This window comes from Poeciliopsis prolifica, unplaced genomic scaffold, assembly GCF_027474105.1.
Source record: "Poeciliopsis prolifica strain line A6 unplaced genomic scaffold, Auburn_PproV2 SCAFFOLD014, whole genome shotgun sequence".
In the NCBI taxonomy this organism is placed as follows: domain Eukaryota; kingdom Metazoa; phylum Chordata; class Actinopteri; order Cyprinodontiformes; family Poeciliidae; genus Poeciliopsis; species Poeciliopsis prolifica.
Genome location: NW_026562389.1, coordinates 5,294,050 through 5,313,814, shown reverse-complemented (window position 1 = coordinate 5,313,814; position 19,765 = coordinate 5,294,050). Strand labels below are relative to the sequence as shown.

Here is a 19,765-nt window from a genome sequence, read left to right as displayed (position 1 = left end):
AAACCCAAAAATAAGTGTGACCCTGGGTCACTACACATAATTTGGAGACATAAACATATATCATTGCAGACTAGGCAGATTATAGAAAACACTTTAAGCATGTGAAAAGTAACTCATTGGTCTGTATAATGAATTGAAGCAATGTTCAAATGTAACCCAGTTTAAAAACCTGACAAAAAATATAGTTTAGGTGAGGTAATGGAAGAAAGAATAGCATTGAGTGGGTGTTCTCACTCATTCTTCTTATATTATACATAGAAAAACACTGTCCAGTCACTTCATTAAGAACATGTATTTGCTTGCTTTTTAACACCAATAACAACAGGGCAGCAATGCCATCCACTCAAACCATATTCACATTGACTTTCTTCTTCCTCCGTTTCTTTTTTTTAGTTCTCATTATTACAATTATTATTTTTAGTAGTAGCACTTTTCTGTTTGTTTTATTTTTTGTAGTAAAATAAACCTAAAGATCAACTTTTATTGCTCTGAGTGTAATGTCCCACAGCTATGTAAATAAATTATTCATAATAACAACATCCAAACCCTATTTAATTTCCTCTAATCAAAATGTTTGGGTTTTAAAAACTGATTTGTTATCAAAGAAACGTCGGATTTAATCGTCCCTCCTCAGATTGGGCAACGAAAATAGGCTCCATGTGTTTGGTCACGTCATCGCGCTGCGTGCGTAAGGAGAAAGGACGACGTGCGTGACGTAACGTGAACGCTTTCGTTAGTTTCCTCAACCAAACACTGTCTCTACTGATATTATTGTGTGATAAAAACTGGAAAGCAGCCGGTGGAAAGGGAGCTGTTTGTTCAGACAAAGACCAACCAAACACAGCGGGGTTCCCCCCTTTGTGAAACAAACCGAGTTGCTGCTTCTGCAGTGGAACTTGTCTCACAGAGGGGAAGGAGACGACTATTTTTTTTTTTTTTAACAAAAACACTTTTTTAAACCCAAGAAAAGCTCGTTGTTAGTCTTCTAGCCATTGCTGTCGGAAGGAAGGCGGGGAATACAAAGAGACGCCTGCTAAAACCCTCAAACATTTGGACTCACTCAAGCAAAAAAGGGATTATTACGAAGCTAGGTCGTGCTGCTGTGACTGGTCAGCGATAGTACATGGATTATCTGGTGAGTAAACGAACAAAAAAGCTGTTTTTGTTTCTCACAGCGATTTAAGCAAGCTGCTGCTGCCAGTATCTTTGCAGCTGACAAGTCCAAGTCTAGCAACAGTTTGCTGTAGGTGTATCACTGTTGTACCATTCATAACTAGCATTAGCTGTTATTAGTTGTCAAGTGAAGCTCTTAGCTTCCCTCCTCAGTCAGTACTTTGGAAATGGGTCTAACAACCGGTTGACCAGGACTCCGACGTGTTTGTATGCAAAACAGCGTAAGATGTCAAACAGCTACACCTTTGAACACCTCTGTTGCTGAGAATGAATTTGCGTCCTGGTTTTATGAGGTTATTTTGCATGTTTATAACTATCCTGTGCAAAATAATAACTTCCCTCCAGGCTTTTGGCTCCAGCTTTTGGCTGGAAGATCACTGGTTTTTGGGCCCTTTGCCCACATTGTGGAGATGGGATGGGTGCTGCCCCCAAAAACAAAACAACAACAATAAAGAGGAAGCTGGTGGAACTGAAAAGCCTTCCCTTGGGATTTATGAAAAGTTTACCAGTACATTGTGCTGTCATTTCACTGGTGGGGACAGAGTGACACAGTGGCGTGCAGAGGAACTCGCCCACCCAGTGTTATCAGCTTGTTTATCAATGGGCCTCCCAAGACGCGAGACCTAAAAGAAACTTTGAACTTTGGCTTTACTGGAACATCTTTTTAAGTCCTTAACCGTGACCAAAACTGCTGCAATGTCTTGCATCACAGGGACTAATTTTCTCTGGAACAAAAGGAGTGTGTTCATAGTTAACTTAGGTTATAATGTAAACTCTACCAAGCATGGGTGGAAAAATATTGACACTACAGGGTAAACCAATAAGCCAGTGATGGCAAAACAGTCCCGTGTGACAGGAAACAAATAAAATAAACTGGTTGGTTTTCTGTTTGGACAGACTTCACAGTACCTTACTGACTTGGTGCTGTTTCTACTACACGTTTAACCCATTCTTTTGTAATAAATATTTCATAAATACCTTTAATAATTTTTAAAATATACACTCACTGTATATTTGCCCACATTGTGCAGATGGGATGGGTATATAATCAGTTGTTTATATACATATATATATATATACAAATACACTCCCCAACTAGTACTTTATAAGGTTGCACCTCCCAATGATCCCAAACACACTTCAATAACTGGTTTAGAATGCTTGAAGTAGGCTATTAAAAATTTTGGATCAATATAAAATTTTAATATTGCTCTTATATAAGAAACATTTCTTAGATCTAACATTAGATATATTAATATTTTAAAATAGCATATATTAGATATATCTAATATTTAGTAAATATTAGATATATTGGATAAATATCCCTACCAACAATCATGTGAAAAGATGACCACACTTTTCTTTTAGATTGCTTCTGCTAAACACCCCACAGTGCTGCGCTGCATCACTATCATTGTAACATTGTCAGTCAAATAACACATGGCCAAGCCTTCTTTAGCAGGAAGTGAATCACTGGAAGTCAAAATTGGAAATCAAAGGTGAAAGCGCCATTGTTTCATTTTGAACAAGCCCATGCTAGCACCAGGTATGACGGAGAAATTTCTTCAAACTCATATTCCCTCATCGTGGAAACCACACTAAGAAGTTCATATGATGCAGCTTTTAAGTTGAGGGCTATTAATCTGGCAGTACAGGAGGAAAATGGAACTGCTGCATATAAGGCAGGCGTGAACCTACGGTGTAAGGTAGGCGTGGTTCGGTGTTGGAGACGAAGGGCTACGTCCTTAATATCAGATATCAGCAGTTCATAGCCCGGTGCGGCTTTTATATGTATGTTTCTAGTTTTTTTTTTTTTTTTTTAACTTTGTAGGTGCGTCTTACATTAAAGTGCTGCTCTATAGTATATAATGTGGTAATTCCTCAGGGAATTTTGTCTACTGTGCCCAAAGGATTTTGAAATTCATTGCATTTTTTTTTGTGCTCATTCCATATTGAGAAAAGAACAATTGAAATGTTTCTTTAAAAGCTCTAAATTAGAATGATGTTCAAGATGGGTGTAAGCATCCTTCATTTTCACACACCTGTTAATACTCTTAGCATTAACAGGAAGGAGATTTTCTTGCAGCCTGCATGTTTGAGGGGATTTAGGATTTTCCATGGTAGTTTTTGTTTTGTGTGGAAAGCACAGCTGTAACTTTGGACTGTTGGGACAGAGTGCTTGGCTGTCCTCTAAGGTCAGGCACTCAACAGGCGTCGGGCTGTTGAGTGCCTGCTGTGCGACACTGAAGATGTGGTTGCAAAGCTCTGAACCACAACTATATCCTTCTCAGATTTAATGAATCCTCCCTGTTCAGTCCTTTTATTCATTTTATTGAGGCCTCATTTTGCATTTGTGATGGGGATTAACATTAAAAGATGGGGATTATTAAATTACGGGCCATTGTTTGAATTATGACAGTAGCTGACATCTGACCAGATTCTTTCAACAGGGACGTGGTGCATGTTAAATGGACTTCCGCATGCTCAGCATTGTGTCAAAAAGAACATTCGAAAACTGCAGCACTGAGACAGGCATTTGATCCCTTGAGCTGTTGCCATAGTACAGCCTTACCAAATTACTGCTGCACTGTGTTACCACCTCCTGAGACCTAGCCTGATTTTGACTGACTCAGACAAGATGCTTTCTGGGGACAAAACATATTCAGTTTATTAATTTGTGAAGGCTATTTCAGTATCTGCACAAGCTAAAGTAATGCTGCTAAAGTAATGCATGTTTAAAAAGTTTTTAATCTGTAAAAAAATCTAATTGGTTGCACAGATTTAATCAAAAATATTGAGAAAACACATGCTAAGTATATAAATAATTTACAACCTTGACTCTTTTCACCTCTTTATTGAGTGTAGAAAGATGCAAATACATTTTAAAACAACTTTACCTTAATAAGAGTAATTATATGAGACTAGTGGATTTCAATCACTTAAAGTAATGAGGGAAAAGTGTTGTGTGCTTCCTTCAGCCATCTGGTAAGCAGTGTGCAGCAACGACAGTGTTTTGTTTTTCTATTTCATATTGCCAGAAAACAACTTCATGTCAAACTATTGACAGTCTGTAGATTTTTAAAACCTTAGTCCTGCAACTTTGTGTTTGAACTTGTGTTTATTTATTTTTAGCTATATTCTAATATATGACTTTAGAGTAGCTTTATGTTTTGTAATAATATGGCTCATAATAAATGTATAAATTAAGTGAATGCTGGCGGGGGAATTCTGCTACACCTTCAGACTTAACATCTACCAGTCTGAAAGGAAGTCAGCCTCAAAGATGTTATCTGTTCTGTCTCAACAACCAGAAAGTTCCTGTTGTGGAATTTGAACTATGTGAAAGACTCACTGACAACGATTGGCAGGCATTCACTTGAAGCCATAGTAGCAATGGAAAAATCTAACAGAGCTGCTTCATCTGTTCAAATACTGGTCCACACCTTCATTCGACTGGGTCAGGATCAGGATAAACAAACAGCTGCAACACTGAGAGAAATGACCTAAAAAGCTAGCTGCATATTAAACCGCTGTAAAAGGAGTCAAGAGTTGAACTTAAAATGCAGTCTATGTAACTAAAAGCCACACAAATGTGACGTTATGGTAGAATATCTAATAAGTGAGATATTCTATCATTTCATTGTTTAATGAAACGTGTATTTCGATGGGGTTTATTTTCATGTTCTGCTTAAACTAGAATTATATCAAACTGCAGTCTTGTGGTTGTCAAAAAAGAGAAAAAAATTGGTGACGTTTGGTTTAAATATTACATGTGGAAAGGAAAAGACAGGCTAATGGTTAATTTCTTTTATGTCTAGGTGATTTTTAAAACTGACACTTTGTGCTTAAACCACCTCCTCCCTTTCAGATAGCAAATTTGACATATTCAAAAGGCATAGATTTAACTTTTAACTTGCGGATAGAAGCCATGGTTTGTCTTTCTGTATCAGCTACACTGTACTTATTCCATGTTTCAAAGCTGTAGTATCAAATAGTAAACATTTATGAGATACGATCATCCATACTTTCTTTGCAAATTACAATAATACGTGGCAAACGGATATGAAATGTGAAGAACAAAGTCATAGTGAAGACTGATGACCAGACAGTTCTTCTGCAGTCAGTGACACCCTCCACAAGGAGGTTAGGCCACAAAAGACCATTTCTAAAAGAAGCTGACTGTTCAGAGTGCTGTATCCGTGCATAGCAACAGAAAGATGAGTGGAGAAAAAAAAAGTTTCTTAGAAAAAGGATGCAAACATTAGGAATTACCACCACCATGAGTCTAAAGCATGGCCAATCTAACAGTTTTGAGAGATTTACAAGGCGTGGACTGTGGCTAGAGGAAGAGCTTCCAGAGCTGCCACTTAAAGAAATGTCCTTATGCTTACGACAAAAATACCTGGACTGTTGGTCAGTCTTTCAAAGTCATCTTTTCAGAAGAAAGTAAAGGTTGGGGACTTGATTTCCGACTAAAATGCAGAGTATGAGAATGAAGTCCAGTGTGATGATTCGGTGTGCCATGTCACCTGCTGATGTCCATGGAGGTTTTATCAAATCCATAGTCCACATCTACCAGGACAATGTAGAGGAGTTCATGCTTCCCAAGCTTTATGGAGATGCTGGTTGGTTTTTTCCTGCAGGACACAGCACCTGACCACACTGTCAATACCAGCTTTAATGACCACACTGTCACTGCTGGATTTGCCAGCAACCTGCCCTGACCTAAACCAGGCAGAAAATTCTTTATATTACAATCTGTATGTATAATTAATTTATATAATGTGAGTGTTTCTTGTCTAATTAAATTATTGAAGTAAATAAACCTATTCTAATTAATTGACCTGTAATTGTATTTAGTGGGGCTAAAAAAATTCTATGATGTTTTTTGGTCTTCATTAAGATCAACTAACACAGTCAGTTATGTCTAATTTTTATTGTGCAAGGTGAAAACAGGTAGAGCAGAGCAAAGAGCAGGTGCATTAGCTATACTCCCATCCTGCTGGCAAACAGCAGATGTTATCTTTGTCCTCTACTTGACAGTGCTGCATAGCCCTGCTTCTCCCAGTGCAGCACTGCCAAATTCCTCTTTCTGTTGCAAGCAATAAGGCATTTCAGCAATGTGAATGGTTTAGTTCATTTGAATATCTGTGATATTCACGGTAGTAAGGCTTCCTATGATGATAAAGGATGAGGGCGGGTCCTTTAGGTTCCTGGTAATATTCACATTCATGGAAGTTTATGGACTAATGCCTTTAAAGAGGCAGCAATGAACCTTTCGTATTTTATTGCTTTTTCATTGTAGTTTCTTTCTGCTCAAGAGTTATTTCATTTAGCTCTGACCTGCAGTGTTGTGAATTTATTTTCAAGATTTGATTATTTTACAAATAATACTTAGAATATATTTTTCAAAATGGTCTAGAACATGTAAGATGTTTGAGTCCCTAAACATATTCTCTGATGTACTATTTCATGTGACAAGAGTGACGAGCATTAAAAGTGAAGATTGCAAGGACACAATTTTGAGACAAATGAAGCAGACCAACAAAGCTTTTCTAGTTGAACATTTAGACACCTTGGAAATCTTTTTTTCTTACCAAATTAAATCTTAAATTAAATATACAATAGTTTAACAACCTGCCAGTGATTTAGTAAACCCACTACCCCAATGCTAGCTAATTTTAAGTTGTTTATTATACCTGTCAGCAGGAGGCAATGCCAGCCCCTACTAGATGGCTGAGATGACAAACAAGCTATTCAAACATGACTCATAGTTCTCATAAAGGCATTCGACAAAACGTCCCACAGCATTTGCTGAAATCCCTACGACCACAGGAAGCTCAAGTGGTCAATCTTTTCATCCTTCTCCATGCAGAAAGCAGTGGTTTTCATACCTGCTGTAGCTCTGCTTGCAGTATGGACATTGTGTGGGTGGGTAATGGTGACTAATCCAATTTGCAGACTTATTCTGGATCTCTAGTTGCCGCTGAGTCCTTAATCTCTGTGGAGAGTGAGAGAAAAAGAGGTACTGTCAGTCTTAAGCTTGCATCTCATCTGTCTGTTGATCCCTGTGGTAATAGTTTCTTATCTTTCTATGAATGAGCATGGTGGGTAAACACAAGGTCCTTCTCATCTAACTCTTGCAAAACAAAGCAGTGTGAATGTTGGGATTCAAACGAAGAACCGGAGTGAGGCTATTGACAGCTGACTGCAAGGCAGAGAAGAGCTGCGACTCATGCTGTCGGTCTGACACTGTTGCGTTCAGCTACTCCTGGTCCTGCGTCGTCCATTCACTTATTCCCGAGGCTTGCTGGTTGCCGGGGGTTACGCTTGTTGTCGAGCACAATGTCGGAGCACATGCAGCTTTCCCTCGCCTTGTGCAGGATTGGGCTTTACACGGTAAGAAAATGCAAGGAAATGTGTGGCTTTCTTGTCACTTTTAAAGCAACAAGGATGTGTTTTATTTTTTTTTCCATGTGAGCTGGATTTAACCCCGTCCAGTTTTAGCGTGGTTTAATCTTGTTGTGTTTTGAAATGGGGACTGATCAGATAAAAGTGTCTGCTGCTTCACTGCTGCTTGGCCTCTGACAGAAGATTTCATTCAAGCAAGTCGCTGCCTATAATTTATCGTAAGAAAGGTGAAGGTGAGCGCAATTATCTTCTGTATCAGCTCATAGCAACTGTCCTCAGGCAGTGTTGTAGACGCCTCTGGATCTATTAATATTTTCCTAAGTGGGCTGTGGTGGAAATTATTATCAGAGTTTTTGCTGTACTTTACTAGTAAGACTTGTGTAAGAGTAATGTTCATGTATTGGCATTGTCTAGTGAGAGTGCAGAATGCAACAAGTTTGAAATCACACAGATGTATTTTAGCTACAGCTGATGACTCAAATAAATTGTGAGGTTTGATTTTTATTCTTGTAATTATATTAAATGTTTTGTTCTACATCAAGAAACCCAAATTGCGGAGCGGGAATGTTGCACAGGTAGTGCTTGTTAGCTTTACAAACTCAACTGTGACTCGTTATTTTAGCCATGCAAGCATCATATGAGTGGTGAAAGCCAAAAACACTGTCCTGTTTAAAGGAATTTAAAGCAGCACAAATTATTGATATAGTTTTTAAAGCTTTATTGTAATTTCAACTCTTACTAATGTTATTTGACAGTTTTTTTGGGGAAACTTGGACTCTGAAATTTGCTTTTGCTCAGAAACCTACTGCACATGTGATGTTGCATCGTAATAGTGCACTTCATCAGTTAAAATTCTAGTTTGGCTTTCCCTTGATACAAGTGCATGGTGATGTGGCATCTTTTTTCCTGTAAATAAAATTGCAAACTAACTCTTTGCAATAACAAAGGTTCAATGAACGCAAAATGCGGGCAAATATTTCTCCTCTGTGACGTGAGAAACTATGCAGTTGTGAAGGGGGATTGCTGTAAAAGACTCTGCGTGGGAAGTCTTGCTGGTTTTAAAATTAGGACAATTGAAAGTACAGACTACTTAACAGAACTACAAAGGCAGGATTTCTTCTTTGTGTGCATTGCAGGGATTCACTAAGATTTAAACCCCTGCTGAATCACCATCACAACATCCGGACCAGCTGTTTATCCGGCCCTTAACATTTAACATGTGTTTCTCTGATGGATTAAAGAAACATCTCACTTGTATAAACATATACACAGAAACTGGCCCCTACTTCCTTCTGGTGTTCATTAATACTGATGATGAAGAGAACTCTTCCATTATATTTTCAGCTTCATGCACATTTGTAGTGCGTCAAGATAAAATATATAGGACAAAATATAGGCATATTAATTAAGAAATAAATTTAAGAAATAAACATTTCAAGTGTCTTGGACATTTGTTGATGGATACTGGAGCTGTACTACAAGTACAGCTTCAATAAATTGCTTATTGTTGAAATACAGACAAAGTAAAATGTTTCAAATCTTTAATTTTATATTTTCAACAGGGACTTTGAATCTCCTTGTTGCTTAAATGTGCTACGACAACTTGTAATTTGGCTGTTAATGGCTTTCAGCTTCTAAAAACCCAAACTATCGCACGATGTGCAGTGGAACATGATCAAAACGTCCACGTGTAAAGGTTGCTGGAACTGTTACCCTTTTGGTCTTTTAATTATTAGCAAGCTATGTGATTGTGATTAGGCTCTTTGTGTTCCTCTCATTATGTCATTAATGGACTGGAAAGTGTTGGCTTTAACCCTGAGGGTCTGGCCAAACTATCAGGAGTCTCAAGGCATGAGTAAGCATGACCTACTTTAAGTGAAAATGCAGAAAATGGCACTCTGCATTTTACCTGTATTGACTTCCAGATTGGGCCACATTAAAGGATGCAGAATTTGAAAAAAAAATACATATCAGTAATCCAAATCATTCACTGCTAATACAAATGAATAATAACCCTAAATATATTTGCTTCAAAAATGTTAGACATGATATTATACATTTATAATCATTTGGATTAACTGATCAATGGAGGTAAATGTGTCCGCATGTTCTGCCTGGCTTGTTTTGATTAATTGTTTTGGCTGTCCTGGTTGTTTGGTTACAGGCTGTAAGGAGACTTTTATCTTGACAGATTGTGCAGCTCCTATCACACAGGTTGCACCTTCATCTGCTTTCCCCTCTCAAGAATAAGATATGAGATCATTAAGTCAAAGCTTTGCAGTCTGATATGTAATGTGTTTTTCAAAAATGCAATTAATCACAAGTAAATAATTTTTGCCTTGTGAAAAAACACATTTTATGGAACTTCATATTTCTTTGTTGTTACATATAGCTAATACTTTTCCCCAAGCTGATTGTTGCTTTTGTCATATTGCCAAATGTCCTCACTGCTTTTGTCCACAAGCTGTCCTGTAGGCTTGTGACAAGACCACTGTGGTGCAGTTCAACACTGCTCTCCTCAGCTTGTGTATTATTTTTACTGATAAGAAAACATCAGAATAGTTTCTGCTTGCGTAGCGTTAGGTTATGGTGTTCAGAATTCAGCCACTTTTCTGTGAAGTCAATAAATAATAAAGTATTTGTGAATTTGAAGTCTCTTAGCATACTCTGCAGCACTTTTAATATTACTTGTACTGCTTTGTTCTCAATTAATTCATTCAAAAATTTCAGATAGTCCTTATGATGAGTACACCACTTCATCTGCTTTTATTCTTAAGCTGATGTCTCCATCTCTCTGGTAGAGGATAACTCTGGACTCATCAGACCCTGTGGCCTTCTTCCATTTCTCCAGAGGCTAATCTTTATGGTTCCTTATGTATTGAAAACATTTTCTCCAGTTAGCCACAACCATCCGTGGTTTTCTTAAAGCTACACAGTCCTTCAGTCCCAGTCCCTTGAGTTCCTTTAACATTGTGTGTGTGTGGAAATGCTTTATTGTCTTTCTTTAAATGTGCAAAGAAGTCAAAACAAACTTATCACCAATCACGGTGATTTTCAGGATTTTTTTCTGACCACATTACTTCTTCAAAGACTGAGAGATAATGTGTTGAACAGTTCGTAATACGTTTAGTTGTTTCTGTAATCTCCTTCCATGTTTTCTTTGCTTGATGCCAATGTTTTGACTCTTCTTCAACAGACTAACAGCTTCTCCATGACCACAGGATGTGTTTCAACATGTTTGTTATGGAAATGAGTAGCTATTTATTGGATCAGTTGGGATTGCATAACTTGTTGCTGGCTGAAAGATAATTTCCCCGGGATCTAATTATAGGAGTCTTGTCCTGATGTGCATAGTTAAATCCAGGTGCACTTTTTTTATCTGGCCAGATAAAAAAAAGTTCTTTCTTCAACAATTTTTGGTTAGTAGTTAATCAAGCGCAAGATAGTTTCAATAAGTACTGAAATGATCAACTGACACTTGATTGTATGTTTAAATTCAATAAAGTGTCTTCAGTAAATTTCAAATTTTTGTTTTTAGAAATATGAGAGCCATTTGTAGTTTTCCAAACAGTTCAGTTCCACCATCTTTTTCTTGTCAAAAAGCTTAATACCAAAGATAACATTTGACCAAAAGTTTCAAGTGAAAAATTCTAAAGAATATTCCAATGCTCATCCATGTATTTCATCCTGCTTTCAGATTTAGCCTTTCATCTTGGTTATCTACATATAACTTCACTGTTTTTATTAAGGCTGCACAATAACAAAAGTTTTATCCCGATTATTTTAAGTTTTCTCCATCTAGGAACTCTGATAGACTGTTATTCCTTACCACAAATATTAATTTAACTAAAGTTATTTTATAGCCTGTGGGACTCATAAATATGTTGTTTTTTTTTTCTGGTGCCTGTTATGTCACTGTAAAGTTCTCACACAGTAAATAAACCTTTCTTCTTGTAGCGTGTGAACAGCGTATATATCCAACCTGCTTCCGTCTTTTCTGAAAGACAGGATGGGAGCAGCCATTGCGCCATCCTGGGCCACGAATATCCCACATTTCAAAATAAACATACAGTGAAATGATGACTAAGAGGCCATGGAAGGCCACCCTAGTGACTGTCGAGTACTGTTCACTGCTTTCCGGCTGCCGCTATTCAGCAATTTGTTTTGTTTCTCCAAAGCCATTCTGAGAAAGAGTGTGGTTCTGGTCGCCAAGGAAAGAAAAAAGAAAAGGTTTTTGTTGGAAATTCACGAGCAGGCAGAGAAGGGGGATGCCACATTGTACTTCTGTTTAGACCCTGGCTAGAACAGTAAGATTTGTTTTCCATTTCAAAATAGTGTGCTTTTGTTGTAAACATTATTGAGTATTTATATCAAGGAGCATCAGACTTTGTGTTTATTGTTGAAACTGCAACAATATTGGCTGGATTTTCTTTATGCTGATAATCAATTATAGAAAAAGGATGAGTTGCAGAACAAATTTAAATCAACACAGATAATGACTACTGCATGCTTGACTAATCAGCCTACTTTCTTAAAGCTGCAAGATGTAACTTATTAAAAAAATAATTGTTGACACTATGCTGTGACGCATTGGTCTGTGACAGATAATATTTGAGAAAAATTAGCAACTTTGCTAACTTTTTAGTTAGCATTGCTAACTGAAAACAAACAATCAGGGTGCTGTCATTATGACAGAGGAGCGCTGTCATTTATGCTTGTGAATATGCTGCTCATCCGCCCATGCAACTCAAAAAATCTAAATTTTAATGTCAAAGAAAATCAGAGTGATGCAACGTTTAGTTGTCAGAAAAAGAGGAGGTACTGTGACGTATTTGGAGTTTTCAAACATGAATGGATTATTTCCTTATCTTGTTTTCTATCGGAGGCCATTCATAAGTGGATTGTCTAGCATGCTTTGGATCATTGTCCTTCTGCTTACACTCTTTACTAGACGGCTGAGATTTTCTGGTTCAAAGCAGATTTCACAGTTCTATCAATTACAACAAGTCATTCATATCCTGAAGCAGCAAAACAACCTGAGGGAGTTTGACTGTCGTATGATGGTGTTTTCTTCTGCAGATATTGTGTTGGTTTAACACCTGATGTAACCAAAACACATCTTCCATAAAACTCCAAGTTTGTCTCTTTTGTTTGTTTTTTGGTCTTGGTTCAACAAATATCATCCTAAAAGTCTCAGAGCAACTCACACACTGAAGAGAAAGGCATTTTGAAACACTCAAAAAGCCTCACATACTTAATTTAATTTGATTCAGTTAATTTGTTTTGCCCTGATTCACCACAAATCTCATGTTGAGGGACAGATCATATGCGGAGTGTACCGTCAATTCAATCCAATCATGCAGACTTACTTATGGTCAACTGGATATAAAAGAAAATAATTTCTAACTTAGGAAAACCAATAATTTGTGTGTATTAATTAATATTGTAACAATCCTCCTGATAAGCATCTAGCGACAGGGAACTATAACCTGTGCTTTAATTGCAAACACAAATATGTCAAAGAAACATCACATTTTATCAAGGCAGTCTTTATTCAGACCATTAACTATAGTATAAAATAATATTGATGTTAGTCGTTAAAGTAGGTCTGAATAGCAGTCAAAAAAACTTAAGAATCTATAAGATCATCCTGCTTTTAATTGGTTATGTTGATAGAAGAGCATGTTTTACTAACCACCTACTTTTGCAACTAATGTCAAGTGTTTTTGTAAATAAATGTAACAATTTTCGTGCTGAATCATACTTGTTCCTTTTTTTCTTTTAAGTTCAAGGTATGAAATCTGTATCTGCTATGCCACAATAACAAAATCCATTTCAGTTTGTTCATTCAAACACTTTTCAAATGCTATTAAATGCCAAAACTATGGAGCTGGAGGTTCTCAATTTGCTGGCTGTCATGGCTGAGAAATGAAAATGTTATGCATTCCTTGTGATCGAGCCAATCCTGTCCACTGAGGCCTGATCCACCCACAAATGTAATCCGCTTTGATACAAATGGTGAGGGAGCGACACAATCGGCTTCCTTTTCATCAAATGCAGATATTTCTGTTGTCATGCAGGGGCAGCATGAAGATATGGAGACAGCTGTGTTTTACCATCGGGCCATCAAAGATTTAAATCACATTTAGCTGAAAGCAGTATTTTTAAAGATTCAAAACATGAAGCATTCAAGGCAGGAATATTTGCCTGCCTTGAATACAGGCAATTCATTCACAAGGTTGATTAAACTGCTTTACAAAGAAGAAGAAAGACACTCTAGATTTAGCATTGTTTTAAAATGAATGAAACCCCCAAGACATGACAGACATCGATAAAGCAACCATTGACTTTTATAAGTAAGCTGCAGTGAACTGTAATTCTTTCTCTCCAGATTTAAAGAAGCCAACAGTTTCTGTAAATCTTACAATATTAGTCAGCTGCTTCTACAGCTGAAAAGCTCAGAACCAACCAGTGTATTCAGGCCTGTGATTGTTCAGTGCTTTATGGACCATCAATAAGATTTTAAATTATTTCAATTGACAAACAGAATGTTAATACTGTATATTGATTTAAGGACTGACATAAGCACGATTTAGAAAAAAACTCCATAGTCACGTTGCAATAATCTAACATAGTAAAAATTAAAGGATGTAGATTTTCTTTTGTGTGTCTGTCCTGTTTTGACAGGAAACTCTTTATTGTGGTAATATTTGGAAGTATGGTGACACAAAAGAATAAAGATGTATGCCATTAGCATTGGCATTGTAACAGATGGAGTGCTTCATATTCTGAACTAGGGGAATAACATTGGTGCAGGATAAAAGTCACCTGAGGACAGAGCCCCGAGGTATGCCATACCCCAAATACGTTTAGTACAGAACCAGACATTTCCACACCTTTCCAATCGTTAGTTCAGAATATTAACTGTCTTGAATGCGGTTTTGAGATCTAGTAAAATTGAGACAAATGTTTTCTTTTTAAACGTGTGAACTTGCAAGCCATTCAAAACCTTCACAATAGACTCAGTGCTGGGGTTGGCTCTGTTAGACGGTTTTCTTAAAATGTTTACTATAAATAAACTAAATGGGAAGTAGTATGGATTAAAAAAAAAACCAAAAAACGGTTACACAAAAATGTTTCACTGTAAAGATGGTTTGTAGTGTGTTTCGTTGCACCCTGAAGTGTGAAATAAACTTCAGTGGAGTTTAAAAGCAAAATATGTGTATAGGTTTACTTCTGGTTGAACAATGTGTGTGCCCAGTTGATTTATTGATTTTTTTTTTCTGTTTTGGGGGGGATTTTATTGTAATCCATAGGGGGGCCAGAAAATCTTTGGGATCCATTTTCTTAGATCAACTTTTCTCATAACCTGACAGCTTTATTGTCCTTAAACAGAAGAAACTCTGCAGTTTAAGTTTTCAGGTCAGACATGCTTATAAATTTAGGATTACTGGAGATTTATAAACTTTATTGAACTGGTGGTAGTAACAAGCTTTTGCGCATGTCAGTGTTCTTTGGAGGTCTTCTAATGAGCCATCATTTGATCCAAGTGCATTAAACCAGAGAGAGAACTAAACATGCAGGATGCCAGAGTCAGTTTGGACACCACTGATTTAAAGAAAGGATAGTGGCGCCCTCTGCTGATATTAAGCAGGCATTGCTTTGAATTATCAAATCCAACTGACTATATAATAGTGAACGGATCACAAACATTAGTGAAGTTTTGAGTGGAGTAAACTTTGTCAAATACAGCAAGCGGATGAAAGAGTGAGCCCGTCCTAAAGATGTACATATGCAACACCCTCTTAAAAAAAAAGACTTGCATGACTTTCATAAAAAAATACTGTATATTATTATACAGCTAATAATAAACAATTTTTATCAGTGATATTTTTACATTTTTACTTGTATGGTAAAGAGTACTTTAAACTTGAGGATTTTGACTGTTTGGACTCTATTGTCCTGTCCTCTGTTAAAATAATAATGCTATCAATAATCCAGTTTTGCTGCCATTTTCAGCTAAACTTTGGTGTATTGATTAAAAGATAGAAATTTAGGTAGATTTGCATAGATAAAATTGTCTAAAAATGAGAAATTTTTGATCTTCTAACATCTGCATCTGGTAATTGGAGTAGCTGGAAAATGCCTGTATTAACAAGGGAAGATTATCTGAATATTTTCAACCTTAAGAAAGAACTCAGCCTAGCCCAGATTCAGATGTCACAGCTTCTTTTTTTGCAAAGGAGCAGTAACAAAACTGCCACTATGTAGCTCCATTAACACAATGCTAAACATAATTATTTATGTTTTAGTGTAATAAAATAGTGGGTACTCTGTTTTATTGTTTTTGTACTATCTTGAGTTAAATATGGATTAAAATTGTTTGCTACATTTTCTTGGTAAACCAATGTACTTTGAATATCCAAGCTTGGAAACGCTACCCTCTCTAGTACACTTATAGGTAAACAGATAAAAAACATAAAACATGTAAGACCTGATTAAAGTTGTTTCACTTGTACAATGCATTATAATGGAGACTCCCTTTTGTAATGTCCCCCAAGGTGAGTGCCGTTTCACGTTATAGTTATTTAAAATAGTTCAGACAGAGGGAGACGAATCTGGAACAGCCATCTGCACAACTGCATGGCCCTGTGTCTTGTTCATGTTGTCCTGATTGAGGACTTCCTTCAGAAAAACTCAGGAGTGTTGTGTTTTCTTGTTTTTTTTTTTAACATTTACCTCTCGTGATTGCTAATGGGCTCTTTGCACATACAGCGTTGACGCCACGTCCGCATGAGCAAATGCGGCTTTCTTGTTTCTGCTTTGAGTTTCCATGACAGCTAGAAAAGGCAAAGTTGTATTTCAGCCACAAATAAATACTATGAATTGTCTTCCTAATATAATGGCCTTTTAAGTTTTCATGAATTTTCAAGAGATTCTGAATTAAGAAGACGATGATTTGTAAATATTCGTCGAGTTAAAGCTAACGCTGCACAGCAAAGTTTGCAGCCTTTACTTAACGCCGGATCAGGTTCTTCAGCCTAAAGAAGAAGGTAAATAAAGGAGTCATCCCTATGTTATTTCCATGGAATCACTTCTATATTCAGAGCAAGTGTATGGGAACCACTAGAAGCGTACAAAGGTAATAGAACGAAATAACAGAGAGACCTTAAAGAACACGGTCATATTTTTCTAAAGGCTACCTGAACTGTCAGCTGAACTCAAACTCTGATATCAGTGCTGTCCTGCTTTGAAGCTATGGGGCTTGTTGTGCTTCCTCATGCTTCAGAAGCAAAATGCCCACACTGTAATCTCCCCCGTTACTTGGTCTCAGTTTGACACTAACGACAATGAAATAGTATTTATAGAAGATTTCAATGCACTGATGAAGTTTTCCTTTTGTTTTTAACTTTGTGTAGCTGTTTATCAATCGGTTATCATCTGCTTCTCTGCTAAGTTTTGTGTGCTTTTCAAACCCATGAAATGTTTTACTCATACTTGAAAATTCTCAGTAATTTCCAGTCTCTAATGACGGAAAACAGAGAGAAAACAGGAAATTCTTCTGCTTCAAAGCCCGAAGCAAGAAATGTAATACGTACACCTGATAAATGACTTACTCACATTTAGGCAGAAAAACCACTGATCAAATTAACATATTTTACAGCTGTGGATAGTATTATTTTTTTTCTCTTGGGGGATGATTGTTTATAAACATAATCAGTTTTGGCGCTATCATTCTTTCTCCTTTCTCCAGGGGAATTTGAAAGCAGCCTTTCCGGAAAGCTGCTGCATTGGGTAATGTGAAGCAATAAATATCCAGCCTTTTTTCATTTTTCATCTGTATCAGATCTGCACATAATGTTGCAATTTAGGAACATAAGTATTCATCAGTAGTATTTCCTCTTGTGAGCCAAGAATTATTCAGAAAACTTTACTTATGTGTCCTCTGGGGGGAGCCATCTAATCATTGTTTTACTTTCCAGCTCATCTGTTCATTTATTGCTAGAGGATTACAGTAATATCTACAGAAAAAAACCCATTGCTTCTGGATGTTCTGCATGATTTATTACTGTTTTTAACCATCCACAACTCTCCATATAGACTATTCTGATTCTTGCTTTTGAAATATTTAATATTTACAGTAAAGTATTAAGGGAAAAAATGGGACTGCATAAAAGTTGAGTAAATAAATAAATCTTATTTTGATCAAAAACCAAATAAAAAAAACAAAATGTTTTAGTTTCATTATTGATGTAAATTAGGAATGCCTTAAATCTGTCCTGTCTGACCATTTGAATGTTCACCTTGAGCCCTTTTGTTTCCAGACCCTGCTGGACTTTTTGATGTCCAGATAAAGTTTATACACATCTAGATAGATGGTTTGTCTTTATGAAAGCAGGCCTCAGGAAGGGCATAGGCTATGTATGAACCAGGTTGGCGCTGTTCGTCGGCTTTATGTCAGTCTGTGATGGATCATGGCACAGTTGGCCTCTAACTGTTCTTTCCTGTTTTTGACTAAGTAAATGTTTCCCTCTGTGCTTAGTCATTTATGAAAGCTGTTTTGCGCAATACTTCCATACGCACAACATCTGTCCATCAGACTCAACTCTGACACCGCGTGCGTGTGTCAGAGTTGTGTGTGTGTGGTCACATATGTCTTTTTTCCATTCTTTTACTCGAGTGTCCGTCTCTTTTGCTAAGTTTTTAGATCATAATCTGACTGGATCACATTGAGCTGTTTCAAGTCTCACATGGCATTAATTTTCAGTTATATTATTTATGTAGTCATTTCCCTGAAGCATTGCATTAATAAATTTTTATATGAGCTGTAAAATATCTCTATATATATCTACATATATAAATATATTTCTGGAAGATTTGCTGTTTATCCTATAAAACATTCAACATCTTTATTCATTTTATGTGTACGATTATTCAGATCAATTTTGAACTGCATGCAAAATTGCTAATCACCTTATTGGATCTTAAAGTACTAAAATATTTCCTTTTCATAAGCAGCAGACCTTGATGTAAATTGCGGTGTTTCCATATATTGATTGTCCATGTAACGTGAAAACCTTTGGTTGTATGATGTGATCTTCTTTTGTTCTCTTTGAAGTAGAAGCGACATGTGGAGTCTATTTGCCTTAGTCATGTGCTGCCTGTGTGGGATTTAGTCATACATTTTGCATAGTTGTAGTCCACACACTAATATCCCCTCAGCCTTTTCGATCTTCTTCATGTTTCACATACACATGTGTGCACACATGCATTTGGCTGTTAAAAAAGCATTAGCTGCACATGTGTTTGTGGTGTTGACTCTGCTTCAGTGCATTAGCTTTGAGGCAAAACTCAGACTATGGAGGTAAAGGCCTGAAGGTGATTAGAGGCGTTTAAGTGTATAGCTTATGATCCACGTCTTTGTCTTGATGTAAAAATCAAATATAGGGCGAAACAGAAGAAGCAGAAGTTCGTCAGATTTTTCCCGGCAATGGTCTGCTTTGCATTTTCTGCAGCCCTCAGAAACTGCTGCTGAAATAGTATTTTTTTTTTGTTTTCAACAGCATGTAAAGTGCATAGCTGGTTCAACTGAGGTCAGGCAGACCACTGTGCCAAACAAAACATCTTTAATTTCACTCTTGAAGATAAATAAAATGTTGCCAAAGGCTAAGTTACCCCACATACATTAATGTTATTCAGTGTAATCTTGTAGTTGCTGCTACAATCTAATATTCTGTGCTCAGTCAAAATGATGAATGTTATCTTTTTTGTCAAAGTCTCAGGTGAATAAAGTTGTACCAATCTCAATCTTGTCTTGTAACTGAAGCCAAAGGTTAGGACAAATGGTTAAACTCCCATCAAAGCTTAACTTGCCTTATTGAAAAAGTGGTTTGTAGTTTGGTAAAAATGTGAGGAAATGAAACACATTTTGTCAAACATCAAGTGTTGCCATGCTTATGTGTATTTATTATGATGTAATGTTGTTGCATATATTTAATCTATGTTTTGATTAACAATATGAAGCTGAACACTATTTTTTGCCACAATATAACATTTGATTTTTATTTTTCTAAATAAATAATGCTCACCTGACCATCTTGGGCTGAAAGTTCAGTCCTCTATACACAGTCTGAGTCCCGTTAACTGGTGAAATAATTATTTGGCAGAACATTTAAGTCAT

General features: G+C 36.8%; 1 protein-coding gene across 2 annotated transcripts in view; it reads left to right on the top strand.

Annotated features, from left to right (window-relative positions):
• The first annotated feature begins 725 nt into the window (after positions 1-725).
• Positions 726-19,765, top strand: part of arl15a (ADP-ribosylation factor-like 15a) — a 107,231-nt gene continuing 88,191 nt past the window's right edge. The window contains exon 1 of one of the 2 annotated variants that reach the window (XM_055039335.1): positions 726-1,135. In XM_055039335.1, the coding sequence (XP_054895310.1) occupies positions 1,124-1,135 (12 nt within the window). In that variant the 5' untranslated portion in view covers positions 726-1,123. Of the gene's footprint in view, positions 1,136-7,341; positions 7,573-19,765 lie in introns of those variants that run through there. The other variant, XM_055039334.1, reaches the window with a different exon arrangement.